The following is a 16506-nucleotide window of genomic DNA, read 5'->3' as shown; positions in this document are numbered from 1 at the left end:
AAGGCTTTGGCATAGTCAATAAAGTAGAAATAGATGTTTTTCTGGAACTTTCTTGCTTTTTCAATGATCCAGTGGATGTTGGGAATTTGATCTCTGGTTCCTTTGCCTTTTCTAAATCTAGCTTGGACATCTGGAAGTTCTCAGTTTAAGTACTGTTGAAGCCTGGCTTGGAGAATTTTGAGCATTACTTTGCTAGCATGTGAGATGAGTGCAATTGTGCAGTAGTTTGGACACTCTTTGGCATTGCCTTTCTTTGCGATTGGAATGAACACTGACCTTTCCCAGTCCTGTGGCCACTGCTGAGTTTCCCAGATTTGCTGGTATATTGAGTGCAGTGCTTTCACAGCAGCATATTTTAGGACTTGAAACAGCTCAGCTGGAATTCCATCACCTCCACTAGCTTTGTCCGTAGTGTCGCTTCCTAAGACCCAGTTGACTTTGAATTCCAGGATGTCTGGCTCTAGGTGAGTGATCACACCATTGTGGTTATCTGGGTCATAAAGAGCTTTTTTTGTATAGTTCTTATGTGTATTCTTGCCACCTTTTCTTAATATCTTCTGCTTCTGTTAGGTCCATAGCATTTCTGTCCTTTATTATGCCCATCTTTGCATGAAATGTTCCTTTGATATCTCTAATATCCTGTGGTTCATTTAGGCATAATTGCAGGTTGTAATGCTTGTTAGCTTGCTTCCTTTGTGCTTCACATAATCAATGAGGTTGTGTGCTCTTTAAGGATAGGAAAGATTTTACAGAATTTTTGTATCCAAGACATTACCTAAATAAATACAATACTTCTCTGTCCATAACCATCAAAGAAAACCCTTTCTTTTATGCTTTGTTTACAGTAAAGTATAGGAAAGGTGTTAATTAAAGAAAGTACTTTTCAAAAATTTTTTTTCTGCTTCCAGAATTTCATGTGTATATCAGGCAGTCCATTCTATATTAGTCAAAGGCTTGCTTGCTTTTTTTATTAACATTTTTAAATTGTAAAATATGATATTCATATAAAGAAGTATGTAAACATGTGTACAGATTAATAGATGGTATTAAATCAAGTAAGGGCAGTACATAAACCAAGAACTTCCAGATGTACAAGCTGGATTTAGAAAAGGCAGAGGTACCAGAAATCAAATTGCCATCATCCACTGGATCATAGAGAAAGCAAGGGAATTCCAGGAAAACATCTACTTCTGATTCATTGACTTCACTAAAGCCTTTGACTGTGTGGATCACAACAAACAATGGAAAATTCTGACAGAGATGGGAATACCAGACCAGTTTATCTATCACCTGAGAAACTTGTATGCAGGTCAAGAAGCAACAGAACCAGACATGGAACAATGGACGGGTTCAAAACTGGGAAAGGAGTACATCAAGGCCGTACACTGTCACCCTGCTTATTTAACTTATATGCAGAGTACATCATGCAAAATGTGTGGCTGGATGAACCTCAAGCTGGAATCAAGATTTCCTGGAGAAATATCAGCAACCTCATATATGCAGATGATACCACTCTAATGGCAGAAAGCGAAAAGGAACTAAAGAGCCTCTTGATGAGGATGAAAGAGGAGAGTGAAAAAGCTGGCTTAAAATTCAACATTCAGAAAATGAAGATCATGGCATCGGGTCCCATCACTTCATGGCAAATAGATGGGGAAACAGTGGAGACAGTGACAGATTTGATCTTGGGCTCCTAAATCATTGCAGTGACTGCAGCCATGAAATTCAAAGACGCTTGCTCCTTGGAAGGAAAGCTATGACCAACCGAGACAGTGTATTAAAAAGCAGAGACATCACTTTGCTGGTAAAGTCTGTATAGGCAAAGCTGTGATTTTTCCAGAGTCATGTACAGATGTGAGAGTTGGACCATAAAGAAGGCTGAGTGCCAAAGAATTGAACTGTGGTGTTGGAGGGACTCTTGAGAGGCCCCTTGGACAGCAAGGAGATCAAACCAGTCAATCTTAAAGGAAATCAACCCTAAATATTAATTGGAAAGACTGAAGCTGAAGCTCCAATACTTTGGCCACTTGATGCAAAGAGCTGATTCATTAGAAAAGACCCTGACGCTAGAAAAGAATGAGGGCAGGAGAAGGAAGTCTGGAGGAGGGGGCTGAGGGGCAACAGAAGATGGGATGGGTTGGATGTGATCAACACAATGGACAGGGGTTTGAGCAAATTCTAGGAGATAGGGAAGGACAGGGAAACTTATCGGGCTGCAGTTTATGGGGCTGCAAAGAGTTAGACACGACTTAGTGACTGAACAACAGCAACCAGGAGCTCCCCTGGTGGCTCATTGGTCAAGAACCTGCCTGCCAATACAAGAGACACGAGAGATGGGTGTTCGATCCCTGGGGGAGGAAGATCCCTTGGAGGAAATGTCAACCTGCTCCAATATTCTTGCCTGTAAATACCCCATGGACAGAGGAGCCTGGTGGGCATAGTCCTAGTGGTCGCAGAGTCAGACACGCCTGATCTACTGAGCAGCAAACATTAAATCAAGTAAAGAAACCCAGTATTGCTAGCACTACAGCCTCCAACCCATCCCTAGCCAAGCAGGACCTTTCCCTCTAGCCAAAGTCAGTTAATTTTCTTGCTTTTGCACATCCACATCCCTCAGTTGCTTTATCCATTCTGCAGTTTATGGATATTTAGCTCATTTCCAGTTTGGGGCCATTAAGAACATTTTTATGAACATTCTTGCACGTCTTCTGGCCAGGGTACATACCTCGGTGTGAAACTGCTGGGTCATGATGTGTGTGTATTTTCAACTATGTCAAGTAATGCCAGTCCCTTTCTGAAATAGGGCTGTATTAATTTACACTCCAATAGACTCTTCGAGTTTCCGTTGCTCCATAGTTTTTCCAATGTCTTTGTAAGCTCTGACTTTAAATTTTCTATCCACCACGAGTGATTTCGAATGTTTGCCTGGAAAAGAAAGCCTGTACCTTACTGCCAGGTCTCTCCGAAGAGCAGGCAATAGCTACCGACTGGAAAGGGAGGGCTCTGGCCTCCAGGAGCAACGACTGGCGAGAGATAGAGCGGCCGGAGGCAGCGCCGCGGAAACCGGAAACGGCACAATTTCCGGTCGAGGCAGCCATCTTGCCGTGAGACAGCAGGAGCGGAGCCACGGAATGCTGTCCTCCGTTGCCTCGTACTCGGGCGTGGGCCGAGACCTGGCCATGGAACCTCACAACTCCGTGGGCCCTTTGCAGCTGCGCTTTTCGCCCTACGCTTTCAACGGAGGGTAAAACCCGCAGAGCCGCCGCTTTCTCTTTCTTCCTCCATATCCCTGCTTAAGTCTTGTCTGCCCGGCGCTGCCCTTCCAGTCTCAGGCCTCCCTCTCCGAGGTTGCTCGGCTAGCTCTTGTTCTTCAGGGCTTCGCTTTATAGGCGGGTCACTGGATCTCGATGTGGATGGCCAGCTTTACGTAGACAGCAGATAGAAATTGACACCTGACCTCCGCTCTGAAGAGCTTTAAAAATGGACCTATCTGTCTGAATGTGTTTCTCGAGCCAGCAGGCACGGGGCAGGTTGAGCTTCTGAGATTAAAGTTAGGGTTGATTGGCCATGTGATTAAATATAGTTGTCTAGCTAAAGTGAAAGTGAAGTGGCTCAGTCGTGTCCGATTCTGCGACCCCATGGACTGTAGCCCACTAGGTTCCTCCGTCCATGGGATTCTCCAGGCAAGAATACTGGAGTGGGTTGCCATTTCCTTCTCCAGGGGAATCTTCCCGACCCAGGGATCGAACCCAGGTCTCCCGATTGCGGGCAGACGCTTTAACTTCTGAGCCATCAGGGAAGCCCTGTCTAGCTAATAGATCTAATCACATCACCATTTTGAGTTGTTTTAAAAGTTCAGGGAAAAAATACTCAGAAGGCGGACCTTTGAATATGTGTATTCTTGCATGTTGTATGTAAGTTTTTCTTTCTTTCTTTCTTTTTTAACTTACCGGCTTTATCTTAATACTTTTCCTTGATAGTGCACTAAAAGAACTGGGGCTGTGGAAAGACACTCTCTTCAGGACTCTTCACTGCGAAGAGCTGTGTATTTAAGCATCGTTTATAGTTTGCCAGCCAAATTTTGTACTTTGAAACGTACACACCCAATTAATCTGGTAATCTTTAAGGACCATCCAAAGACCAGATTAATTACTCAGGTCCTTATGGGTTTGGAATTTTAATGTAGATTTTTAGGGTATTTGCAAAGAAGGTGGAAGTGTGATTTTAGCCTTGTCTCTGACACTAAAGAGCAGTGTGGTGTTTGGTCCCTACCTCCCAGCTTCTTGAACCCAGATTTCCTTATCTTCCTTAGCTACTCATAGTTTGAGAGAAGAATCCAAAGAGAAGCACTTTGTAGAGTGAAAGCAGGTATCTTTTTAATCCTCATGATGACTGACTGTTAGATGATATATACCTCAATTTTACAAATGAACTTGGGCTCTTAGAAGTTAAATTTTGTTAGTCATAGCGCTGGTGTGAAGTTGAACCCCAGGACTTGAATCTGTATCTGTGTTGCTGTGAAGTTTATGAATGCTTTTATCGTTGACTTTTAAATATTTCCTGTGACAACTAATGAAGTGGTGGGATCAGAAACTGAGTCACTAGACCCGTTTCATGAGACAGTTGCAGATTCTGCTTGAGACTGTAAGGTACTCAATGTTTGTTGCTGTCTGACCTTTGTGATCCAGTCACTGCTCTACAGTTGGTGCTTATGGCTTTCTGATACTGAATTACCTTTTCTTAGTCTGTGTCCTTTTCCTTTAACGTTTATTGCTGGCTCTTGGGCAGCCTTTGCTTCTACAAAATAAGACTTGGTCCTGTGTCCTTCTAGTCTGACTGAATGTGGTTAGACTCCAGGTGATTGGCCTGTGCACTTGTCACTGACTACTTTAAGATTACGCCATTTGACTCAGTCAGCCTTTAACAGAGGAACTGCTGATATCATCAACTTGATGATTTGTCCAAGGTCACAGAGCTGTTAAGTCGCACGGACAGGTTTTGGGTAACTTCAGAGTCCAGGTTCTCGGTGATCATACTTATGCCAGGGGGATCATAGCTAACACTTAACTGGAGGACCAGTTTCAGGCACTGGTATAAGGCTTAACAATTTAGTCCATTTAATGCTTGTAACACCTAACTTAAGTAGCTATTGTTGTGACCCCTGATACGTGTTTTGAGGACAGCAAGGCCTTGAGAAGTTAAGCAGTTGACTATCTCATATTTTCTAAGCAAGAGAACCAGACTTCGAACCCACACAGTCTGCTTTTAGAGCTCATCCTCTCGGCCTCCACTGAACAGAGCCACAGAGGGGAAAGGTGGTTCTTTGTTGGTCCATTTTCCAACAGATGCTTGGGTGTCTCCTGAGTGCAAGACAATTTTAGAAGGACTTGGATATAAAGAAATTAAACACATTAAGCCCCGGGACTCCCCTTGTGGTCCAGTGGTTAAGACTGCCCTTCCAAAGCATGAGACACGGGTTTGATCCGTGGTGGGGAAACAGATTTCACATGCTGTGTGGCATGATCAAAAAATAAAACCTGAAAACCACATTAAGCCCCTCTTTCTCGATCTCAGATACCTTGTGTTGTATCCCTACCTACACCTCCCCCAGCAGGCAAGGCCATGGCCTTTGGCCATTTTATAGTATCAGTAATTGTTTAATGAGACATATTAATAATGTTTAGTTTTTTGATGATGGTGATAATTTAGTGATGTTTGTGCTTAGTCGCTCAGTCGTGTCCAACTCTTTAGCGATCCCTTAGACTGTGGCCCATCAGGCTCTGTCCATGGGGATTCTCCAGCAAGAATACTGGACTGGGTTGCCATGCCCTCCTCCAGGGGATCTTCCCAACCCAGGGATCGAACCTAGGTCTCCCGCATTGCAGGTGGATTCTTTACCAGCTGAGCCACAAGGGAAGCCAGATGTTTCTGTAATCTTCTGCTAAGGAACGTTTGGTCTGATTTGACTTGTGTTTTTAAGGGAATTCTTAAATTTTTTTTTTCCCCAGGTGACTTGTAGCCAGGGATCCTTTCCCCTGATCTTTTCCTCTTCCATCTGAATCCTGCACTTGATTATATCTAGTAGATTTTATCTCAGTATGTGCTATGGATCATTCTCATATTGGGATAGGTGTTATTAATGTCCAAAATAATTCATTAATTTTGTTTTTCCTTCTTTTCCCCTCAGTACTGTATTGGCAATTGCTGGAGAAGATTTTTCAATTGTTGCTTCTGACACTAGATTAAGTGAAGGGTTTTCAATTCACACACGGGACAGCCCCAAATGTTACAAATTGTAAGTAAATATTTCTAAGGACATGTTTTTGGCACCTTGTGATGATTTAATGCTGTGAGAGATTCAGGTTTTAAATGATGTGTTTCATGAATTTTTAGATTGCCTGTTTGGAGCTTAGCTTGTATTTTTGTTGGAAAATTATTTTCTAGTAATTCAGTATGTAGTCTTCATAATATTTGCTATATCTAGGTACCAACAGTGTTTTTGGTAACTTAAATATTTTTTACTCAACATCTTATAAAAAATTTCAAATATACAGCAAAGGTAGGATAATTCTGTAGTCAATGCTCATATACTATCATGTAGATCTTATCAGCATTTTATTACTACTTTATCATATGTATTTTAATTTTTCTTTAATATATTGGGTCCTTTAATATATTGGATTCTTTTTCAATCTGCACCTTTAAAAAAATAACCTAAAACATTGTTTACCCATATCTTAAGCAGTTATATCCATGGCTCACAGTGCTAGTGGGTGGCTATGCTTTTTTCTGAAACATAAGAAAATAAAGTCATGGGTACTGGGGGTAGGGGGAGTCTGCATAAATTACTAACTAAAGGCACCTTACATGTTAACAGCGGTTTGTATTTAACATTTCTGGACACAGTTGGAAATGGTTACTCTTAGGTTACTACACAAACAGTTCTTAATCCTGCATTCTAGCAGGAGTGAACTGATGAGGTTCAGGTCCTTTGGGTGGGCCTTGTGGTGCTGCAGGGCGTGGCCCAGCCTACACCACAACCTAAGGAACAGTAAGCTTGTCTTCATCTTCCCAGTTCCCTTTCTGTCCACTTCCAACTTTTGATATCCTTTTCTCTTCTCTGATTTGTAGCATGGTGGTGATTTAGTTGTTAAGTCGTGTCTGACTCTTGCGACCCCATGGACTGTAGCCTGCCTGGCTTGTCTGTCCATGGGATTCTCTAGGCAAGAATACTGGAGTGGGTTGCCATTTCCTTCTCCAGGGGGGTCTTCCTGACCCAGGAATCAAACCCTGGTTTCCTGCTCTGCAGGCAGATGAATTACCTACTGAGCTGTCAAGGAAGCCCTTGTAGTATACCCATGCAACAATTTTTGTCTTTTAAGATGTAACTTTTATAAAGTGAAAGTAGTAAATATCATAAATAAAACTTAAATACATACTGTGATAGATACTGTCCTTGTACAAGATTCTGCTCATCTTGGTAACATTCTATTTTAGCTTGTATGCCTCCTGAATGAGTACTCTCTCTCTTTTTTTTTCCTGATGAAACACTTCAGGTATATATAGAGAGAACAGTATTACTTCTGTGTTCCTGCCATGCATTACAGGCACTGGGTCACACGTGAATTGCTTGCATGCTCCTGATCCCATGCCCTTTGGGGCTGACCTAGAGTCTAGCTCACCTCTTCCCCTACTTGTTTGAAACTTATATTTACTCTTTATTCTTTGCAGAAAAACTCTTCTTCATTTAGGTACCTGGATATTTGACGAAAGCATTTTGAAGCTCAGATTTTGTTTTACCCTCCTGGTACTGTCAGCCATTCTTGGTAGTACAGGCAGTGAAGCCTTATGGTATATTGGGGTTTGGCTCAGTGCAGTGAGGTTGGTTATAGAGAGATCAAGAAATGCTGGTGATGACCCTGGAAGTGTCGGTGGTCTCCCCAGTTGGACAGGTATGTTTTGTGTGAATCATTCTTTCATTTCTGAAAGAAACGGCCTCTGCTGATCATTTCTTGATGAGATGGGTTTAGGTTTCCTTATAAATATCAAGACTTAGGAATTAACTTTTGAGGTGTCAGTTCCGTTGCTCAGTCGTGTCCGACTCTTTGCGACCCCATGGACTGCAGCATGTCAGGTCTCTCTGTCCATCACCAACTCCCAGAGCTTGCCCAAACCAATGTCCATCGAGTCGGTGATGCCATCCAACCATCTCATCCTCGGTCGTCCCCTTCTCTTCCTGCCTTCAATCTTTCCCAGCATCAGGATCTTTTTCACTGAGTCAGTTCTTCACATCAGGTGGCTAAAGTAACAGAGCTTCAGCATCAGTCCTTCCAATGAATATTTAGGAATGATTTTCTTTAGGATTGACTAGTTGGATCTCCTTGCAGTCCAAGGGACTCTCAAGAGTCTTATCCAACACCACAGTTCAAAAGTATCAGTTCTTTGGCATTCAGCTTTCTTTATGGTCCAACTCACATCTGTACATGACTACTGGAAAAACCATAGCTTTGACTAGACAGACCTTTGTCAGCAAAGATACACAAAAATTTTATTAAGTACCCTCTGGTGGGCATTTGGGTTGTATTTGTTTTGCTTTGGAGAGTCATTAAAATAATACGTACACTTATACGTGAACCTAGAGCTTATCTTCACGAACTTGCATGAGTATATTTGTAGCAGTGGAATTTGGAGTGAAAGTGACGTGCATTTAAGTTTTTAATAGATGCTGTCAAACAGCCTTTCCAAAGAATTGGATCAGTGTACATTCTTTCCCAGTTTCTGAGAGTACCTGATTTTCAAAACCTCACTAGCATTAAGCATTATTGTTCTACTAGGCTGAAATCGTCTCTTTTTTAGATTTTAATTTATGAGTGGCGTCGAGGCTCTTTTATATGTTTATGGTGACTTGTGTCTCTTTTTATATGACTTTCATATAATTTAGGGGCTTCCCTAGTGGCTCAAATGGCACCCCACTCCAGTACTCTTGCCTGGCAAATCCCACGGATGGAGGAGCCTGGTGGGCTGCAGTCCATGGGGTCACTAGGAGTCGGACACGACTGAGCGACTTCACTTTCACTTTTCACTTTCATGTATTGGAGAAGGAAATGGCAACCCACTCCAGTGTTCTTCCTGGAGAATCCCAGGAACGAGGTAGCCTGGTGGGCGGCCGTCTCTGGGGTCGCACAGAGTCGGACACAACTGAAGTGACTTAGCAGCAGCAGCAGCTAGTGGCTCAGATGGTAAAGAATTTGTAGGAGACTGGGTTTGATCCCAGGGTCGGGAAGATTTCCCTGGAGAAGGGAATGGCCACCCACTCTAGTATTCTTGCCCGGAGAATTCTATGGACAGAGGAGCCTGGTGGGCGAGTCTGTGGGTTTGCAAAGAGTCGAACATGACTGAGCCCTGAAAGTTTCCCCTTCATGTCGCTTCCCTGTCTCTCCTTTGTTTTTTGTATTGAGGCATAATTGACACCTGGGGGCTTCCCAGGCGGTGCAGCAGTAAAGAATGCACCTGCCAGTGCAGGCTTGACCCCCGGGTCAGGAAGGGCCCCTGGAGTAGGGAACGGCAGCCCGCCCACTTCTCTGGGTTGGAAAATTTCGTGGACAGAGGAACCTGGCAGGCTGCAGTCCGTGGGGTTGCAAAGAGTTGGACATGACTAAGCAGCTGAGCACACGCATACATAATTGACGTATAGCATTTCAACACTTTCAGGTATATAGCTTAATGGTCCCATATTTGTATATATTGCAGAACGATCACAGTCTGGTTAATATCTGTCACCACACAAGTTATAACATTTTTTTTCTTGTGATGAGAACTTCTAGGCTCTACTCTCAGCAACTTCTAAGTATACAATATGATGTTATTAACTGTGCACATTATCCCCAAGAGCCATTATACTGTTAATACATTTCATATTTTTAGGAACTGTTTGTAGAATAAGGAAATTAAAAGTAGACTTTGGTCTGGTCGTGTATTTTTTTTTTTAATTCACCGTATTTTTATAGACGTTTTCATTTTTTATGCAGTCAAATCTATGAAACTTTCTGTGTGGGCATTGGGTTATATTATATGTAAATTGGCTGCCCTCAACCTAACCTTATTAAAAACATTCAATCATATTATTTTTAGTGTATTCATACTTGCATTTATTCTCGTAAGTCTTTATCCACCTGTAATTCATTTGGTATAAGGGGTGAGACTTCCGGATACAGTAATTCCCACCTCCATGTGCCTACATGTCTTGAGTAATTTTAAATTTATTCACCAAATGGGAATGAGACTGGGAGTTTGTGAGTTTTAAATTTAAAATTACTCAAGACGTGTTTTGCTATACTGTCAAACCAACTGTTTCCTGAAATGTGGTTTTTGTTTTTTTTTTTTACAGAACAGACAAAACAGTCATTGGATGTAGTGGTTTTCATGGAGATTGTCTTACCCTGACCAAAATTATTGAAGCAAGACTAAAGGTAGATGCTTTTGTACATATCTGCACTGTTGAAACTTAATGACAGAAGTTCTTTAGATTATTTTAAGATTATTTCCCTGGGTTGGGAAGATCCCCTGGAGAAGGAAATGGCACCCACTCCAGTATCCTTGCCCGGAGCATCTCATGGACAGTGGAGCCTGGTGGGCTGCAGTCCATGGGGTCACAAAGAGTCGAGTATGACTGAGCGACTCATGCTAAGTATACATCATGCCTATTGCTAGCTGAAAAAGAACTAGCAGGTGAAACTTTAACCTACACTACAAATGACACGATCTTGTTAATACAGCCATCATCAGAGTAGCATAGTGTAAAATGACAGCAAGTTCCTTTTTGTTAAAGTACACATACAATATGAAGTGAAGGATTATCTCTTCTTTTTAAGGTAGACTGGAAGGGGTTTCTTCTGAAGATACTCTTCTCAGAAATGAAACAAATCAGTTTCTGCAGAGGAGGCAGGCTTTTAGACCAGAGCTTGATTTGAAGCACCATCAGCCAACACATCCCGCTCTCTTGACAGCAGGGTACTCTTAGCATAAGCAGAAAGATGAGCCAGCTGTTTGGACTAGAGGCACAGTCATTATCACCTGGCCCCTGCCAGTCTTTAGTTGACAGCCAGCTGAGAAAGGAGATCTGACACAGGGTGGATGGAAGTGGAAGAGAGCGGGTAGGGTGAGGGAGGAGGAAGAGAATGAGATAACTAACCTGCAGTGCAGCCTTCAGAGGGGCTGACGCTGCCCCACCTGCGTGTCCCTGGGAGCGGGGGTGTTGACAGAAGCAGAGGCAGGTCTAGATGTTGATTCTGGCCTGTGTGTATTAGCAGCGTTTGCTTCAGATCATCTCAGGGAGAATAGGATAGGAGTAATTTGGGCTGCAGTCATATAGATTTTTCAGTAATGACTCTCTTCTTAGTTTGTAAAGTACAGGGTTAGGGTAGGATTCTCAGTCACCATATGTCATTACTCAGAAGTGAAGCTCTGTTTCTTAGATACATAGCTCGGTGACGTTTTAAATTTCTATTGATGATACTTACAGTATCAGTATTGTATCACCTTAGTTTTCATATTTCATTTTCTAGGCTATATATTGTAATATTTAGTAGTTGGTAAGTTCAGCTGGTACATGAAAAGGTTAGCAGGGTGGATGTTCTGTTTTGCCTGCTTGTGGATAGCCCTTAAGATTACAAGTAAGGTTACTGGAGTCATGTAATGAATTTAACTGACACTTACCTGTTTAAATGTGTAGAAATGATTTCATTGAGTATTTACCAATGGTTAACATTTGTTTAAAATCTATTGATATTGAAACTGTAGTGACTTATGTATTGACATTTATATGATTCCTAATACATATTTTGCAAATGGCATTTTTGCTACTGCTAAGTCACTTCAGTCGTGTCCAACTCTGTGCGACCCCGTGGACGGCAGCCCACCAGGCTCCCCCATCCCTGGGATTCTCCAGGCAAGAACACGGGAGTGGGTTGTCCTTTCCTTCTCCAGTGCATGATCGCGAAAGGTGAAAGGGAAGTCGCTCAGTCGCGTCCGACTCAGCGACGCCGTGGACTGCAGCCTCCCGGGCTCCTCCGTCCGTGGGATTTTCCCGGCAGGAGGACTGGAGTGGGCGCCCCTGCCTAGGAGACGAAATAAACCTGACATGCAAAGTAGCGTTTTGTTAATAAAATTTCAGAAACGTGCAGTGAGTTCAACTCAATGCTCAGTATTTGACAATTTTCTTTCACATATTGTTATGTAAATGGTGGGCTGAATAAATATGTTGGTGCTTGGTTTTCAAATGAAATGAAGAGTTTTCTTTGTAATCTTGTCATTGTTAGATTTTTTAGCTCTTTAGAGATATTCGCTGTGGCTGACACATGGGTGAGCTTAGATTTATTAGTTAGGATAATTTAGGGTTGCCAAGGATGTAGTGAATCTTGGGTCAGAAATCACTGTCTCAGGAGCCGTTATGGGTACTTCTGTTCTTCGTGGTAGATGCTCTAAGGATTAAGACCCTGCCCTCTGCTGGGTTCATACAAAGTAGAGCTGCCCCTGTCTCTCACACATACCCTCTCTGAAAAGACAGAGGCTTGTCTGAGTCTAATCAGGATTCAGCCATTTGGTTTCTGTGGCAACTGTTTAATCTGCCCTAAACCAGGACTGGAAAACGTCAGTATTCATTCCAATCCCAAAGAAAGGCAATGCCAAAGAATGCTCACACTACCACACAGTTGCACTCATCTCGCACGCTAGTAAAGTAATGCTCAAAATTCTCCAAGCCAGGCTTCAGTGAGGTTCAAGCTGGTTTTACAAAACGCAAAGGAACCAGAGATCAAATTGCCAACATCTGCTGGATCATCAAAAACGCCAGAAAGTTCCAGAAAAACATCTATTTCTGCTTTATTGACTATGCCAAAGCTTTTGAGTTCCAATATATGCTTTTTGCATATATTCTATGCAGCCAAAGATGGAGAAGCTCTATACAGTCAACAAAAACAAGACGAGGAATTGACTGTGGCTCAGATCATGAACTCCTTATTACCAAATTCAGACTTAAATTGAAGAAAGTAGGGAAAACCGCTAGACCATTCAGGTATGACCTAAATCAAATCCCTTATGATTATACAGTGGAAGTGAGAAATAGATTCAAGGGCCTAGATCTGATAGATAGAGTGCCTGATGAACTATGGACTGAGGTTCGTGACATTGTACAGGAGACAGGGATCAAGACCATCCCCATGGAAAAGAAATGCAAAAAAGCAAAATGACTGTCTGGGGAGGCCTTACAAATAGCTGTGAACAGAAGAGAAGTGAAAAGCAAAGGAGAAAAGGAAAGATATAAGCATCTGAATGAAGAGTTCCAAAGAATAGCAAGAAGAGATAAGAAAGCCTTCTTCAGCGATCAGTGCAAAGAAATAGAGGAAGACAACAGAATGGGAAAGACTAGAGATCTCTTGAAGAAAATTAGAGATACCAAGGGAACATTTCATGCAAAGATGGGCTCGATAAAGGACAGAAATGGTATGGACCTAACAGAAGCAGAAGATATTAAGGAGAGGTGGCACGAATACACGGAAGAACTGTACAAAAAAGATCTTCACGACCCAGATAATCATGATGATGTGATCACTCATCTAGAGCCAGACATCTTGGAATGTGAAGTCAAGTGGGCCTTAGAAGGCATCACTACGAACAAAGCTAGTGGAGGTGATGGAATTCCAGTTGAGCTGTTTCAAATCCTGGAAGATGATGCTGTGAAAGTGCTGCACTCAATGTGCCAGCAAATTTGGAAAACTCAGCAGTGGCCACAGGACTGGAAAAGGTCAGTTTTCATTCCAGTCCCAAAGAAAGGCAATGCCAAAGAATGCTCAAACTACCGCACAATTGCACTCATCTCACATGCTAGTAAAGTAATGCTCAAAATTCTCCAAGCCAGGCTTCAGCAATACGTGTACCGTGAATTTCCTGATGTTCAAGCTGGTTTTAGAAAAGGCAGAGGAACCAGAGATCAAATTGCCAACATCCGGTGGATCATGGAAAAAGCAAGAGAGTTCCAGAAAAACATCTATTTCTGCTTTATTGACTATGCCAAAGCCTTTGACTGTGTGGATCACAATAAACTGTGGAAAATTCTGAAAGAGATGGGAATACCAGACCACCTGACCTGCCTCTTGAGAAATCTGTATGCAGGTCAGGAAGCAACAGTTAGAACTGGACATGGAACAACAGACTGGTTCCAAATAGGAAAAGGAGTACGGCAAGGCTGTATATTGTCACCCTGCTTATTTAACTTCTATGCAGAGTACATGAGAAACGCTGGGCTGAAAGAAGCACAAGCTAGAGTCAAGATTGCCAGGAGAAATATCAATAAGCTCAGATATGCAGATGACACCACCCTTATGGCAGAAAGTGAAGAGGAACTAAAAAGCCTCTGGATGAAAGTGAAAGAGGAGAGTGAAAAAGTTGGCTTAAAGCTCAACATTCAGAAAACGAAGATCATGGCATCTGGTCCCATCACTTCATGGCAAATAGATGGGAAAATAGTGGCTGACTTTTATTTTTTTGAACTCCAAAATCACTGCAGATGGTGATTGCAGCCATGAGATTAAAAGACACTTACTCCTTGGAAGGAAAGTTATAATCAACCTAGACAGCTTATTGAAAAGCAGAGACATTACTTTGTCAACGAAGGTCTGTCTAGTCAAGGCTATGGTTTTTCCAGTAGTCACATGTGGGTGTGAGAGTTGGACTGTGAAGAAGGCTGACCGCCAAAGAATTGATGCTTTTGAACTGTGGTGTTGGAGATCCAACCAGTCCATTCTAAAGATCAGTCCTGGGTGTTCATTGAAAGGACTGATATTGAAGCTGAACTTCAATACTTTGGCCACCTGATGCAAAGAGCTGACTCATTGGAAAAGACCTTCATGCTGGGAAAGATTGAGGGCAGGAGGAGAAGGGAACGACAGAGGATGAGATGGTTGGATGGCATCACTGACTCAATGAACATGGGTTTGGGTGGACTCCGGGAATTGGTGATGGACAGGGAGGCCTGGCGTGCTGGAGTTCATGGGGTTGCAAAGAGTTGGACACAACTGAGCGACTGAACTGAACTGTGCAAAAACACACTAACAATATCTCATGAATGAACAAGACTGTGTTCCAGTGAAACTTCACGGAGACAAGTGGTGGGCTGGATTTGGCCCATGGGCTGTATTTTCCTGACCACTGTCAGTTTGCAGAGTGGAGAGCTGAGTTTGGAATATCCTCTCCAGGTTGCCTCATGTGATCTGTTTGTGTGTTATTTGCTGTTGAGTTAAGAGGGCCTGAGATGAGGCTGGCATGGAAAGGAGCTTCCAAACTGGAGAGCTGAGGGCAACTTGCCATTCTCTTCCTGAGAAATGTCTGTAGCCCCCACAACGATAGGACCTAATAAAATACTATTTTGTTTTTGTATTATTGTGTTTAATCATGAAAGGAACAGGTGTCCTTTCCCATTTCACCAGGAAAGGCTTTCATTCTTTTCAATTTGCTGTTCGTTGTTCCAGTCTTTGTATATTCTGCCTCTACACGCCTGTTGGTTTTGCTAATAATTGCAGATGTACAAGCATTCCAATAACAAGGCCATGACGACCGGGGCGATCGCTGCGATGCTGTCTACAATCCTGTACTCCAGGCGCTTCTTTCCCTACTATGTGTACAACATCATCGGGGGGCTTGATGAAGAAGGTAGGATGTTTCCTTTGTGAGTGATGGAACGGGTAGCATTTCTTACGTGTGTTTCCATCCAGGGCTGATAAAAACTGGGTACCATCTTGCCCAGCAACTTTATTTTATCATAATTAAGGCAGTGAAGAAACTGAAGTTAAAAGGGAAGTAAAGGATTATCCAGCGAGACACAGCAGGTCGTGTGTTAAATGAATGTTGGGCATTCGGTTCTTTTACAGGTATTTCTCAAGATCTTGCATGAGTTCAGTAGTAGATATTTAGCATTTTAATCTCAGAGAAAGAAACTTGACTTGGAAAAGCTTGACCTAAATATGATTTTAAGTAATGACACTTCAGTAATGAGCATATTTGATTTCAAAAAGTTGATTTGAAAGTAATGTGTAAAAGAAATGCTTTTCCACCAGTGCTCTTGGATCCTTTTTGAAACACCTCTTTGATTCTTTGTCAGGGTTGGACCAGGAGGGCCAGGGAGAACCAGCGCTGCTCCTTGACATTCCCATGCTCGTCTTGATCTAAAGCTGTGTTACCCAGAAAAGGCAGCAGTGTTTTTCAGCAGATCTGATTTGAGTGAACTGTTAGTTGCTTCTGAAAATCAAATACAGTCTCCCAGGACAGATCTGTGTCCTGGGAGTAGTTTAGAGTAGTCCACTGTAAAAAGAGGGCTTTCCTGGTGGTTCAGATGGTAAAGAATCCGCCTACTGTGTGGGAGACCTAGATTCGATCCCTGGGTTGGGGAGATCCCCTGGAGGAGGGCATGGCAACCCACTCCGGTATTCTTGCCTGGAGAATCCCGTGGACAGA

General features: G+C 42.6%; 1 protein-coding gene across 1 annotated transcript in view; it reads left to right on the top strand.

Moving 5' to 3' along the window:
• Positions 1-3071: 3071 nt before the first annotated feature.
• The window catches only part of PSMB1 (proteasome 20S subunit beta 1), a 20076-nt gene continuing 6641 nt past the window's right edge, over positions 3072-16506 (top strand). The window contains exons 1-4 of the mRNA XM_040239089.1: positions 3072-3244; positions 6188-6295; positions 10388-10469; positions 15576-15705. Of these exons, the coding sequence (XP_040095023.1) occupies positions 3132-3244; positions 6188-6295; positions 10388-10469; positions 15576-15705 (433 nt within the window). The 5' untranslated portion in view covers positions 3072-3131. The remainder of the gene's footprint in view (positions 3245-6187; positions 6296-10387; positions 10470-15575; positions 15706-16506) is intronic.

Source organism: Oryx dammah, unplaced genomic scaffold (assembly GCF_014754425.2).
Source record: "Oryx dammah isolate SB20612 unplaced genomic scaffold, SCBI_Odam_1.1 HiC_scaffold_4, whole genome shotgun sequence".
In the NCBI taxonomy this organism is placed as follows: Eukaryota; Metazoa; Chordata; class Mammalia; order Artiodactyla; family Bovidae; genus Oryx; species Oryx dammah.
Note: the sequence above shows the minus strand (reverse complement) of the source record. Positions and strands in the feature narration are given on the sequence as shown.